This window comes from Coenobita brevimanus, chromosome 72 (assembly GCF_032717465.1).
Source record: "Coenobita brevimanus isolate Jiangsu-jjx chromosome 72, ASM3271746v2, whole genome shotgun sequence".
Classification (NCBI taxonomy): Eukaryota; Metazoa; Arthropoda; class Malacostraca; order Decapoda; family Coenobitidae; genus Coenobita; species Coenobita brevimanus.
In genome coordinates, this window is record NC_137025.1 from 37,233,583 (window position 1) to 37,249,267 (window position 15,685).

Below are 15,685 nucleotides of genomic sequence, written 5' to 3' on the forward strand. Positions count from 1 at the left end.
AGAGATAAGGCAGGAGGTGGAGGCAAGGTGGGGAGAAGGGAGGAGGGGGAGGTAGGGTGGAGATAATGGAGGCCAGGGAGGTAGATTGAGGATAAGGGAGGAGGTGGAGGCAGGGTGGGGATATGAAGGAGACGGAGGCAAGGTGGGGACATGGAGGAGGTGGAGGCAGGGTGGGGTTATGGAGGAGGGGGAGGTAGGGTTATGATACGGGAGGAGGTGGAGGCAGGGTGGTGGAGCTGGTTGGAGGATGAAGCTTAGAGGATACCGGTGTGCAAGGACCTGTTAGGACTGACTTCAGTTAGTGATGAGGCGGTAATAGCATTACAGTGACTGCCCACACACGAGCACTGCTGCCCTTCAACACTTCATCACTATTGTATAGGTCAAAATTACTCTGATTGTCCACACACGAAGTAATGTGATTCTGAACAAGCTGCATCGTTCATGAAAGTTTCTTTATCAATGTTGCAGACGACCCCGAGACAGTGCTCTATTCCACCCTTGTTGTCTGGCTGACCGTGTCCCCAAGGAATCCCATCATTTAAGTTCGTTCCATCAAGTGTCACCCACTGGCCCTCCTGCTGCAGGTCACTCACACCAAACCACACTTGTTGCCAAGTTGTTGGTGGTATTTCTGCAACATGAAAAGTACATCAGCCATACATCATCAGCCACAGTTCATTATCAACATCATCATCATCATACATCTTCATCATCAACCATCGTCGTCATTATCATCATCTTTCATCATCAACCATTGTCATCATCCATCATTCCATCATCAATCATCATACATCATCCAGTCATCATCCATCAATCAATCATCACCTAACATTCAATCATTCATCATCATCAGCTAATATCCCTCAATGAAACATCATCCATCAGTCAGACATCAACCATTATCATCAATCAGTATCCGCCAGTCAATTATCCATCCGTCAGTCATCATCCAATTTCGTCATCCATCAGATATCATCCTCCATCTATCATCACGTCCATCAATTATTTATCCATCATTACTATCCTTCATCATCAATCACCCATCACATCCAGTGACATCAGTCATGATCCATCACTGAGTCGTCATCCATCATCACTTGATAGCCATCAATCCCACATACTTCATCATCATAAATTGATATCCATTTCTCAAACACCATCCATTGTGAATTGATATCTATCATTCAGACATCCTCCATCAATATCAATTGATATTCATCAGTCAGACATGCTCCATCATTATCAATTAATATCCATCGCTCACTTGGCACAGAGCGTGGTACTCCGCTCTCTCACAACATACCCTTGCGATACACTATGTTGTAGTGAATCAATCATATGCAACCTAGACCCTACGACAAAGTGTTTGATATTGTTCTGTGTGGTAGTAAGAAAGCCGTTCCTCTGCATCATTCATCGTCAGTTGATATCCATGAATCAAACATTCCCCATCACCATCAACTGATATCCATTTCCAAGTGAAATCCATCAATCAAATAATTATCATCCATCATCATCAATGGATATCCATCAATCAAACATCCTCCATAATCAATTGTTATCCATTAGTTATACATCATCTGTCATCATCAATTAATATCCGTCAGTCACACATCATCCGTCGTGATCAACTAATATCCACATGTCAAACATCAATCATCATCATCAGTTTGATGAACCACAATCAAACATTATTCATCATCACCTAGTTATATCCATCACTGAAACATATCCATCACCATCAATTGATATCCATCAATGAAACATTCATCATCAATTGATATCCATCAATTAAACATCATTCATTCATGGAGTCCCAACGGGGTTGGGGAAAAGGTCCATGAAAGCCCACCATCCGCCCCTCTCCCGGTGACTACCATGAGGGATGCTTGGAACCACAATCTGACTAATTTCTTGTTTATTTCTGCATCATTAGTGGCCTTTCCTCCATTCTTTCTCAGTTGAACACCACCTCTCTTGTTCTAAACCTCACCTTCTCTTCCTTACAGAGACTCAGCTACTTGAGGCAACTGATAGCAAACCCTTTTATGTATCCTCCAAACTCACTTCAAAGCCAAAGTTGACTGTTGTGTATATATGTGCAACAACATATCTTGCACTTGTGTTCCTGAACATGAATCTCAATTCTCTACACTCTGGCTTCTGCTATCCTGCCATTCTCTGTCTAAATATATATGTGTTGTGTACTTATCCCCAGAGTCTGCTGACACTGAAAAATTCTTTGACTGTCTTACATCAAAGATATAACACATCCTATACTTTTCCTCTTACTCTGAAATCTCTTTTCTAATTATTTTCAACGTTATCCGCAAAATTTGTCTATCCTCCCCTTACACTGATCCACCTGGTGAACAAGTCTACATCTTTTATATCCTTATGACCTAGAGTAGTTTCAACAGCACCCTACCCGTATCCCTGATTGCCTTGGAGAGAAATCGAACATACTTGACCATTTCCTCACAAGTAATCCTTCTGTTTATGCTGTTAATGTTTTCTCTCCTTTGGGCTTCCCTGATCATAACCTTATCACCTTAACCTGTCTTATCACACCAGTAAGGTCTGTAGACCCTCCTAAGAAGCAGCAGCTGTGGCACTTCTGAGCTATTGATTGGGAGGCCCTAAAGTACTGTTTCTTTGATTTTTTCGAGGATGATTATTGCTTACACAACTTTACTTCATCATCCTTCTCTCCTCTTTTTTGCTTTGATGACTCTGTAGCTTTTACTCCTCCTGATAAAGCAGACGTCTTCGCTCAGACTTTCTCCTCCAGTTCCACCTTACACGATTCTGGTGCTGTTTGTCCATCACTTCCTCCCTCGGACTTCCTCAAGGCTGACAAAATTTCTTCAATAAATGTGCTTTATGACATCACTTGCCTCAATACTAACAAGGTATATGGACTTGATGGGGTCCCTCCTGTTGTCATCAAGAACTGTGCATTTGTGCATGCTCACTGCCTAGGTAAACTCTTTCGTGTTTGTCTGTGAACTCGAACTTTTCCTTTTTGCTGGAAGTTTGCTCTCACTGAGCGTGTCCCAAATAAGGGTGACCATTCCTAACCTTCTAACTTTCTCCCAATTGTTTTAACATCCTGTATTTCAAAAGTTTTTTAATATATTCTTAAAAAAGAAGTAAAACACATTTCCAATCATAAACTACTTTTCGACCGTCAGTATGGGCTCTGCCAGGGATGCTTCACTGATGATCTCACCTACCTTTCAGACTGCTGCTTATCCTCTGTTAGGGGCTTTGGCGAAAGCTTTGCCATTGTACTTGACCTCTCGAAGGCTTTCGATCGAGTCCGGCATAAATCTTTAATTTCCAATCTACCCTCATACGGCTTCTCTCCACCTATCACTGTCTTAATCCCTAGCCTCCTTTCTGGTCATTCTATAGCTGTTGTCGTAAACCGTCACTGTTCTTGTCCTCTTTCACTCAACAATAGTGTTTCTCCGTGTTCCATCCTATCACCAACTTTCTTCCCTCTATTCATTAATGACCTTCTAAGGTGTGCATCCAACCCTACCCACTCATACGCGGATTACTCCATCCTTCACCTTTCCATTCGCTTCTTGCAGCATCGATCTCAGCAGTTACTTCAATAAACAAGGCTATGGCACGTGTTTTGTCTGACTTGGCTCATATCTCTAGCTCGGGTTAAAGTAATTTTGTTGTTTTAATGCATCAAAAACTAAGTTTTTACATATTTTGACCCAACAAAATATTCCACAAAAGAATCCTCATTTTTTTTTTTTTTAATATTCAGTTCAATCCCGCCTCATCTTCGAATGTACTTATGGTTTCATTCTCTCGTGATTCATCTTGGAAAGATCATACCACCTCTCTTGTAAAATCTGCTTTCAAGAGATTATGTATGTTAGGTCGAGTTCATGCCTTCACTACCCCTGCACAGTGTCGACTTTATACATGGGTTTTATTCGCTCCTTTGTAGAGTACAACATTCTGTGGGGAGGCTTTCCACATACAGCTCTTCTCAAGAAGTTGGAGGCTACGGCTTTTGGTCTCATTAACTCTCCTCCTCTTACTGGCTCCTTTCAACCTCAGTCTTTTTGCCATACTGTTGCATCTTTATCTTTTTTCTGTCGCTGCTTCAATGATCTCTGCTTCTCTGAACTGTCTACTTGCATCCTTCCACCACTACGGCGGGCGTGTAGCACCGGTCTAGCTCCCAAGCTTTTTTTTTTTTTTTCTGCCCGACCCTCTATTGCAAGAGTTAACAGTTACTCCCATGCTTTCATGTATGCAATAGGTCAGATCTGCAGCTGTCATCTTCTGTCTATATTTCCCTTTACCTCTGACCTTCTCTTTCAAACAGTGTCATCAGGCATCTCGAAATGAACGAATCTTGATTTTAGCTCTCTATTATATTGTCTTCATTTTTACTTGGAAGGATCAGCCTTGTCGACTTCTGGCCTTTGGTTCCATCTTCCTTGTATAATAAAAATAATCAGTTCATATCTGTCAATCAAACATCATCATCAGTTGGTATCCATCAATCAAAAATCATCTATCATCATCAACTGATATCGATCAATCTGACATCATTCATCATCCTTTGATATCCATCAATTAAATATCATCCATCAACAGCAGTTGATATCCATCTATCAAACATCCTCTATCATCATCAATTGATATCCATCAGTCACACATCATCCATCGTCGTCAATTGATATCCACCCATTAAACATAAATTATCATTAATTGATATCTCTCAATCAAACATCATCCAACGTCAACTGATGCTTATCTGACATTTTCCATCATCATCAATCGATAGACATCAGTGAAACATCATCCATCATCACTTATATCCATCAGTCAAATATCATCCATTATCATCAATCATTATCCTTCAATCACCCAACAGTCAATTATCATCCACCTTCATCATCCACCAATCAATCGTCATCCATCATAACCGTCCATTAATTATTTATTCAGCGTCACTATCCTCCATCATCATCATCATTATCATCATCATCATCCATCGTCACCAGTCACTCATCACCTGTCATCATCAGTTGATATCCATCAGTGAATCAACCATCATCACCAATAAATATTCGTCAGTCAGTCATCAGCCACTTTCATCATCCGTCACTCAACATAAATTCATTAGACTGTCCATCAGTTATTTATTCGATATTACTATATTTCATCATCATTAATTATTCATCATTCAGTCATTGATCATTATCATCACCAGCCATCATTCATCCACAAATCATCAGTCACTTGATCGGCCTATGGTTAGGTTAAGTTAAAATAGTTCCCAATTGCTTACTTTTGACCCGGGCAGCGACTTCCTTCATGAAGCGATCCAGGTCCCCGATGGGTTGAGCCAGGTCGCTATTCCAGTTAGTCTGGCACCACTGCCGAGCAGCGTGCCAGTTCAGCTTACCCGCAGTGTGTACGTAGAACTTCTGACCATCGTGCATAAATACCTTGTCTGAAACAGGAGTTTGTAACTGTGTGGGAATAGTTTGATGCAAGTCTAATGATTCCCTTTAAATACAGGTACATGAAAGAGGTGCACGATTACTTCCATGTTTTTCCGTTTAAAAATTTTGGTTTAGACCTTACCATGCCTATACAGAGTTCCCCCTATTTAAACCAACCTACAGCCCTGATACTTATAGGATGTACTGCCAGGTACACAGACCCACAACACCAACCACCATGCTATCTTATCACACCCACTCCTTACCACCCAACCCACCAATTTTTTGCTACCCCTGATCGTTCTGTGATCAAAAAACTTTTCCTTTTTTGCAGCTGTTACACATAGCCGTTACTTAATGACGTATTTCGCCTATGACTAAGAAGAAACTATTGGCAGTGTTCAGCGAAAGACAAAACTAACCTTGTCCTGTTTGTAGTTGTGTCAGATTTTTCTCCATCCAGACAAACTTGCTTTGAACTGAGGCCAGGTTGGTTTGTATGGTGTCGATTTCCTCCTGCAGAACAGCTGTTTGTTTTTCTTGTCTTTCAAGGAAGTTGGTGAGGTTGTGTTCTAATGCAGCCACACTCTCTCCCAAGAAGGCGTGGTTCTGCTGTATAATGGTGTTTTCCTCTTTTATGAGGGTCAGGTTCTGATCAAAGGTGGCCTGTTTCTTTTGTAAGGAAGCAACATTTTGATTTAAGGCACCAATACACTCTTCGCAGGAGACTGTCTCTTGCAATAATTTCTGTTTTTCTAGTTTTTCTTGCAGCATCAGATACCATCGCTGTAGTGTGGACATATTTTCCACAAAGATGGCCTGGGAATGTTGCAACACACTGAGGCTGTTTTGTAAACTGGCCTGGTTCGTTCGCACGGTAGTGTGACTTTCTTTCAAAAGTGCCAGTTCTTCGCTGACCTGCCTTAATATTTGCAGCACTTTGTCCACGCTGACCACCCCATGTACACCGTCTCTCTCGTATCCTGAAATAAAGTTATAGTCAGGACCAGAACGAGAAAAAGAAGTCTGCAAAATGTTTGCTTGGCATTTCAGAACAAAGTAATTTATGTCATCCAGTCATTTTTACCTAAGTCCCAAATGTTGATTCTCATTATGCTCCTTGACGTCTATTATTTGGCTGCTTTTCCCATGAAAACGTAAAAATGGAAAAGTTGACCAAATTTGCTTAGTGGTGTCATAATATAGTTATTCAGTAAGGAAAGAAAATAAGTTTTTCGTCATTTCTCGGTGTACCTTGTTACAGTGACTACAGTGAAAGTATTCACGTATATGAAGAAACAGTATGCTACTTGTTGGTAAAACTTCAATGATACCTAATTTTAATATATATATATATATATATATATATATATATATATATATATATATATATATATATATATATATATATATATATATATATATATATATATATATATATATATATACATGTATATATACATGTATATATATATATATATATATATATATATATATATATATATATATATATATATATATATATATATATATATATATATATATATATATATATTCATGTTACACTGAATTGCGCCTGTGAGGAACACCTCAATTATCTGTTTATCCAAAATGTTCATTAGACTGAAACCAATACACCAGTCCTGTCCTGTATGAGACAGCCCTAGCATGTATTCAATATGGACGGTGGGTGTTAGCGCCAAAGTGGTGATATGTAGAGAGGAGTATTGTATGTAGGAGGACTACTGGGCATTGAGAGCAGGCTGTGGAGCCTATGCCCTGAGTCGGACACATAAAAAAAAAAAAAAAAAAATCCCCCTCCCAGCACAGATGTCCAGTAAAGCACTGCCATTCTCATCCACCTCTGCAGGCACACCCCACTCATCAACTGCTCCATCCACCTTCACATTCCTTACTTTTCCTTGCATATCTCCAATCAAAAACACTCTCTCATTCCTTTCAAAAGTTTCCATGCATGCTTCCACATTTGTCCAGAACTCCTCTCACTCTGCTTACATGATCTTGCATTGCCGCATATACGCACACAATCGCCCACATTTCTAGTCCATCTTTCAGTCTTACCAACACAATCCTTGGGCCAACTGATCCATACACTCTTTTATTCTCCTTCCATTTGTTACTCACAACAATTATACACACTCCTTCTTCTGCCGTCTCATTCTTACTTACTCCGGCGCATATACACCATCTGTACTTCCATTCTCTCAAACTCTCACCTCCCCATCTAATTTTAGTTAATCCACATACATCCACTTTTGTACCCTCTAGCACCTCGACAATATCACTCCTTCACCTCATCATTTGCAGCCCTTACATTCCATGTCGCAATTAGTACCATGTACTTCGTTCTGTCTTAGTCGTCACCTGTTGGTCAGTCCTAGTCCTAGACTTTTTGTTCGTATTTTTAGTTAGTTGTTTTCCATGGGAGGGGCACTAATCCTCCGCCAACCCACTTATTGTCACTTAGAGAACACGTGTTGGTTGGTTATAAGGTTACCACCCAACGTTAAAAATGCTTTCCTGGTGTACAGGAAATCATTAGGCTTGCCACTCAGCGTAAAGCTACCCTAAAAACAGAGTACCACTACACTAAGTGGGTGGATGATGGGCACCCACACCTACCACATGCTGGATATGTGAGTTAATTACGTTGTGAGACTGGAAGGGACAATTGAAATGATATGCAGGGTGACCCCATTAGAAACCCTCATAAGATTTAATGTCTGGAGAACGTTTCAGAGTGCTGATGTGAGCGTGGATGTGGCAGTGGGAGTGAGACTTCAATAAATGATGCAAGATGGACATCGATAGCACTGTCAAAGCCGTACCTACAACACGCGAGGGAACACCTGACGTAGTGAGGGAGGTTAGAGGAATCCCGTTCAAAATATTTCTTCTGTGAAAAATAGTCGTTTTTTAGTACCAATAATAATATATAATTACGTATTTATCTATAGCCTGAAACCATAATCCCAAAAGGGGTGACTGTTTGTCTTTGACTGGTTTTACGGGGAGGGGCACTAACCCTCCGTCAACCCACTTGTTGACATGTAGGGAGCTCGTGTAGGATTGTTATATGGTTGCCACCCAGCGCTGTAAATGGTTTCCTGTCCTTCAGGAAATCATTAGGCTTGTCACTCAATGTAAAGCCAACTAAAAAGGAAAGAGGAGTAATAAAAAGTGACAGGAAACATGGAAAAATAGGAAGAGCGGAGGGTAGACACAGAAAAAGAATGATAAACATGAAGGAAGATGTAGGCAGCACTGCGTCAAGTGAGTGGATGATGGTCACCACCTACCACAAAATAAAACTAATGTCAAAATAAGAGATTAAGCACCTGGGGCCAAACTGGGGATCATTTCCATCGTCTGTCTATCTGTTTATCTATTGCCAGACGTCTTAATCCCGTAAGGGGTGGCCACAAACAAATCGCCTCCATGTCGCCCCGTCGCCAGCTATTTCACTGCCCAGCTCCCAGTCCACACCCCCCTCTCTCATATACCTCTCAACTCCATCCCTGCATCTTATCTTTGGCTTCCCCCTCCCTCTCCCCCCTCCACCTCACTCGCATATACTCTCCTAATTCTCTCGCATCCTCTCCACAGGACCTAACCACCTCAATGTATTTTTCGTAATGCTTTCTATCACACCTCAATGTATTTCTCATAACTCTTTCTATCATATACACATCCACACCACAATGTTCTTTCAATTCCTTATTTGTCAGTCTGTCTCTCCATGTAACTCCACATGCTCCTCTCAGATATCTCGTTTCCACTACTCTCAGTCTTGACTTGTGTCCTTCCAACAAGGTCCAAGCTTCAGTTCCATACGTTAGGGTTGGGATCACAGTATTGTCATGCGGCGACTTTCTTACTTCCATGCTCAATTCCCTGTCCCTTATCGCTGCTTTCAAAGAACCAGCAACTTATCTTCTTTGTTGTTCCCTTTGAAGCCCTTCACCCTCTAAACTTCCATCCTAACTCATCACACTACCCAAGTTCTTAAATGCACTTACATTTTCTATTTCCTCATTATCCAATATCACTGTACATCCAGTGACTTCATTTCTCTCGAAGACCCTACCTTTACTCTTCCCTACATTCACCTTTAGATCCCGTTTCTTACACACTCGTCCGAATTCATTCACCAAATCCTTCATTTCCTCTTCGTCTTCATTTAATAATACAGTATCGTCTGCAACCAAGAGTACATGGAGTTTCCAAACGTTTGCCCTCTGTCATTGAAGCCTCTCCAACATTCACTGTCCTGCCTTGTATCTTTTTTGTAACCCATTCTATATACCGATTGAACAACCATGGAGACATCCCACATCCTTGTTTTGAATGCAACATTTAGGCAGAAAAGTTCACCAATTTCCAATCCACATGCACTGCAGCCTTAGCCCCCTCTCATAAGCGCTCTACAGGCATTCAAGAACTTCCCGTCTACTCCATATATTCTTAAAGAGTATTTTCCACATTCCTTGTCTATCCACCCTGTCATATGCTTTCTTGAAATCCATAAACGCCGCATATAATTTCTTTCCATTCTTTAGAAACCTCTCCACTAAAAACGTGTGAGTGAATATCTGATCTAAGCAACCTTTTCCCTTCCTAAAACCTCCCTGTTCTTCACTAATTAATTCCTCTGTCATATCCCTAACTCTTTCAGTAAGTATCCTACCCTATACTTTACCTATTTCACTGAGAAGACTAATACCCCTATGATTACCACACATTTCTTTTTCCCCTTTTCCTTTGTACAGGGGAATAATTCTACCTGATTTCCACTTCCTCTGGGGCTCTACCTTCCACCCAGGTCAATCTGTACATCTTCCATATCCATTCTAGTACAATTTCTCCCCTATGGTTTAGTATTTCACCACACATTCGATCAATTCCTGGGGCTTTCCCCATTTTGACTTTCTTCATTGTTTCCACTACTTCAATTCTACTTATTTCTTCTAACCTCCCTTCTTCTCCTAGTCATTCCCCAGCCACTTATCCTCGCATTTCTTTCATTCTCTGTGTTAAACAGTTTTTGAAAGTGTTCTCTCCATCTGCTCACTTTTTCTTCCCTCTCCACAAGAAATATACCATATTTATATTTCACTCTCCAGCTAAATTCTTTATCACATTGTCTTACTCTCTTCACTTCTTCCCAGAACATTCCCTCAAAGTCCTTCCAAATTCCTCATCCACTCTCTTCTTACTCTGTCTTACTAATCTTTCACCACTCTCTTCCTCTCTACCTACAGTATAACACTCTCTTCTGTCTTTCAACTTACTCCACACCTCTGCTTCCCATACACTCAGTATATGCGTTCTTCTTCTGTGCCATAGCTTGTCTCGCCTCTTTAGTCCACCATGCTGTTCCTTGCACTCCGTTTCTTCTTCTCTTCACCCCACATACCACCTCACATGTTGCACAGATTTCTTCTGTGAATATCTTGCACACACCTTCCACCTCCCCGATCTGCTCCAAATCATATTTACCCAATTGTCCCTCCACTTCTCTCTTATATTTTACCTTTTTTCCATCCTCTTGTAACCTTTCTACCCTCCTTGCATGAACTTCTTCCTAAACTTCCCTCTTTCTATTCGTCCATTACATTTGACCCTTGACTTTCGCCACCACCACGTGGTGGTCGGAAAAGCTACTCCCCCAAGCTCTGTATGCTCGTGCATCCATTACACACCTTCTAATTCTGTCATCCACACACTAATCAGTCATTGCCCTCCGTTCATTCAGTTCACCGCTCACCCTTGTCATCACTCGCCACGTATACCTGTGGATGATTTTGTGTCTAAGGAGGGTATTGGCTATCACCAACCCCCTCCCAGTACAAATGTCCACTAAAGCACTGCCATTCTCACGCATTTCTCCAAGCACACCCCATAACTCACCAACTACTCCATCCATTTTCACATTCCCTGCTTTTCCATCAGTGTCTCCATTCAAAACACTCTCTCATTCCTTTTAAAGTTTTCCATGCACTCTTCCACATTTGCCTAGAACTCTTCTTTCACTCTACTTGCACGATTTTGCGTTGGCACATACACACAATTGCCCATATTTGTAGTCCTATTTTCAATCTTTTCCACACAATCCTTGAGTCGACTGATCTATACTCTCTTATATTCTCCTTCCATCTATTGCACACATCAATACATACTCCTTCCTTTGCCCTATAATTCTCACATACTCCCGCACATATACACCATCTATACACCCTATCTCTCACACTCTAACCCCTCAATTTAGTCTTAATTATTCCAAGTTTGTCCACTGTTGCACCCTCAAGCACCTGGACAATTTCTCTTTCACCTCATCATCAGCATCCCTTACATTCCATGTCGCAGTCCGTACCATGTTTTTTGTTCGGTTCTTAGTCGTTACCTGTTGGTCAGTCCTGGTCCTAGGCTTCTTGTCTGTATTTTTAGGTAGTTGTGTTCTGGGGAGGGACACTAACCCTTCGCCAGCCCACTTGTTGTAGGGTACACGTGTTGGTTGGTTATAAGGTTACTACCCAGTGTTGTAATGATTTCCTGGTTTACAGGAAACCATTTGGGTGTCCATTTATTGCGAATCTACCCTGAAACAGAGTACCACCACACTAAGTGGGTGGATGATGGTCGCTTCTCCTAGCATGTATTATTTCTAATTCATACCCAGTGCCATCAAAGTAAAATTCTTCAGCATTTCAGTTACAATGATTATTTATTTCAGATAAACATCGACTTCATTTCACCTCAGGTCAAATAATTTTTAGTTCTAGATGAATGCAATTCATTTGTTAAAAAAAAAAAAAAAAAAAAAAAAGTTTAATCGATCAAGATTCAGTTGATTTAATATTTGGGTGAGTGTAGCCTATACACTGTATATACACTGTATATGGCTAGTGAGGGAGTGATCGCCCTCTACCTACACAGATCAAAAGCCCTCGGGAGCAGGGGGGTGGTTGCTTTCTCAGGCAGAGGAACTCCTTAAGAGTGAAATGGCTGGGAAGCATGCCGGCACGTGACTGGCTACAGCATAGCTGGGTCTTTCGGGTGTGGGCAATCAGGCAAGTTAGCTGCCTACTGCGACTGCAACACAATGGCGAGGTGTTCAGGAAGTTAGCCAAAGAAACCTTGATGGACTCTGAAAGAACAATAATGGCCCCCAGTCCCGTGCAGCCCTTAAATGGGCAGGGGGTGCTAAGAATCTCACGGTTGCCTCAATTACAATCTAATTCCTTTGTCAATGCAAAAAATACAATTAAAATTGGTAACTGGAATGTGAGAACGCTAAATCATGACGGTAAAATCGATGAGTTAGTGAAGGTTTTTCAAAATTACGGACTTGATATTTGTGCTCTGACAGAAACTAGATTAACTGGAGTCGATAAGTTGGATTTGGAGGATGGTATACGTTTATTGATATCTGGCCGACAGGACGGAATGCATTACCAGGGAGTAGGATTGTTGCTGGGTTGTAAGGCAAATAAGGCTTTATGTGAGTGGGATCCTATAGATGAGCGATTGTTATACGCACGGTTTAAATCAAATCATGGCAACATCAGTCTGTTTGTGTGTTATGCACCTACTAATGATGCACTCGATGAAAGGAAAGACACATTTTATGAAAAGTTGCAAGAAGGAGTAGGAAGGGTACCTAGACATGATGTTTTGATCTGCGTTGGAGACTTTATTGCAGTAATGGGCTGTTCAAATGAGGGATTTGAGGCATGTATGGGTAAGATGGGAGTTGGTAGTAGGATGAGTGAAAACGGAGTGAGGTTTGGAAGCTTCTGTCTAGCAAATGACTTAGTCATCGGGGGCACACTCTTTCAGCATTGCAATATACACAAGACAACTTGGGTGTCGCCGTGTGGAAAATATAAAAATCAGATTGATCACATCGCTATCAGTAGGAGGCATAGAAGTTCTCTGCTAGATGTTCATGTTAAACGGGGAGCGGATATTGGTAGTGACCATCAACTCAGCATTGCAAAAATAAGGTTTAAACTTAAAAATCAGAAGAAGGAAAAATCTGGTGTTGGTAGATACGATATTGTTAAGCTTAGATGGGAAGGAGAAGAAAAGGAGGAATTCAGATTAGAATGCAGAAATAGGTTTTTGGTGTTGGAAACGTTGGAAGAGGGGGAGAGAAGTGTAGATGAGATGTGGGAGGATGTGAACAAAGTTTTGCATGAGACTGCTGAATGTACGATTGGAAGGAGACATAGATTCAGGAGAAAGAAATGGATATCAGAGGAAACGTGGGATATGATAAAAAAGAGAGGTGAGGCTAAATTGAGGAGTGAGATGCAATGCGTTGATGAACGAGAGATTGAATTAGCAAGAGCTGCGTACTGGAGTTTGAATTCAGAAGTAAGAAGGTTAGCTAGGAGAGATAAAAGAAGATGTGTGGATGAAAAGGTTGCAGAGACTGAAATCTTAATAAACAAAAATGATGGACAGAGTCAAAGAATAGCATATGAATCGATTAGAGAACTGAGTGGTAATGCAGGTAAACGCAAGGAAATACCAGTTAGAGACAGGGAAGGAAATCTATTGACCAAAGATGGAGATATTAAAAACAGATGGAAAGAGCATTTTGAGACAGTTCTTAATAGACCAATACCACCAGAAGAGGATATACCGTCTGCTCAGGAAGATTTAAATATAGAAACAGGAGAGTTGAGGCTTGCAGAAGTGAAGAAAGCAGTAAAACAGTTAAAGAATAATAAGGCACCAGGGGAGGATGGTTTATTTCCGGAAATGTTTAAAGTGGAGGGGGATAGATTAATAATGATCTTGACCAAGCTATTCAATAAGATATGGGTGACGGGGTTACTACCATCAGTTTGGAAGAATGGTGTAATTGTTAAAGTTCCGAAGAAGGGAAACCTTAGTGAATGTGGTAATTGGAGGGGAATCTCTTTGTCACCGATAGCTTTGAAAGTTTTCAGTAGAGTGTTGTTAAATAGGTTGGAGCCGGTGGTTGAGGGTATTCTGAGGGATGAACAGGCTGGTTTTAGAAAGGGACGTGGTTGCAATGATCAGATCTTTATAGTTAGGCATTTGATGCAGCAAGTTAATGAAATGAGAGTACCGTTAAGTCTTTGTTTTGTTGATTTTGAAAAGGCTTTTGATAGTGTTTCGAGAGAGACTATGGGGAAGATCATGAGACATTATGGAATACCAGAGGAGTTTGTGAGGGTCATTATGAACATGCATGAGGACACATTTTGTAACGTGATGGTTGATGGTTGTCTGAGTGACTCGTTTGAAGTCAAGTCCGGAGTAATTCAAGGTGGTGTTCTATCGCCTTTACTATTTATATTGGTCATTGATTACATTATGAAACGCGTTGGAACAGAAACCGGTGCAGGTATACTTTGGGGAGAGAACAGGAAACTTTTGGATTTAGATTATGCAGATGATATAGTTTTGATTTGTGATGGGCCAGAAGAGATGCAGAGTGTGTTGGACTGTTTGGTGAGTGAAGGTCGCAAGGTGGGTTTGGTTATTAATTGTGGAAAAACTGAAATAATCAATATGAATATGGAAAATGCGCAGGAATGTGTAATTGGAGGTATGGTTGTAAAGCAAGTTGATAGGTTTAAATATTTAGGTACTTATTTAGCCAAGGATGGTTCTTTGAACTTTGAATTCGAGGAAAGGTTAAAAGAAGGCTAATCAGGCAATGGGAATGCTTAAAAATATTTGGAATAATAACAATTTCTCTGTGCATACAAAAATCAAACTTTATAAGGTAATGGTTAGGAGTATCTTAATTTATGGACACGAGTCTTGGTACAGCACAGTGACTATGGAAAATAAATTCTTGGTGTTTGAAAATAAAGCACTTAGAAGAATATTAGGAGTTAAGTGGTGGGAAAGGATACCAAATAGTAGAATTAGAGAAATAACGGGAGTGCAGCCGATCGATGAATATGTTAGATTCTCACGATGGAAGTGGCTAGGACATGTGTATAGGAGACAAGGAATAGTACGAGGTACACCAGGGTGGGTGGCACTTGGTAGGAGAGGTAGAGGAAGGCCAAAAGAGACGTGGGTGAGGACAATGAGACGGGAAGCTGGAGATGAGTGTTGGGGAGATCTTGAGGAGTTAGCACAAGATAGGATGTGGTGGTGTGAGTTCATCGAGGCCCTATGCATCC

General features: G+C 40.9%; 1 protein-coding gene across 1 annotated transcript in view; it reads right to left on the reverse strand.

Moving 5' to 3' along the window:
* Positions 1-389: 389 nt before the first annotated feature.
* The window catches only part of LOC145407101 (uncharacterized), a 17,372-nt gene continuing 2,076 nt past the window's right edge, over positions 390-15,685 (reverse strand). Inside the window, exons 2-4 of the mRNA XM_080278123.1 lie at positions 5,912-6,472; positions 5,333-5,497; positions 390-634 (exon numbers count right to left, since the gene is read on the reverse strand). Coding sequence (XP_080134249.1) covers positions 390-634; positions 5,333-5,497; positions 5,912-6,472 — 971 coding nt within the window. The remainder of the gene's footprint in view (positions 635-5,332; positions 5,498-5,911; positions 6,473-15,685) is intronic.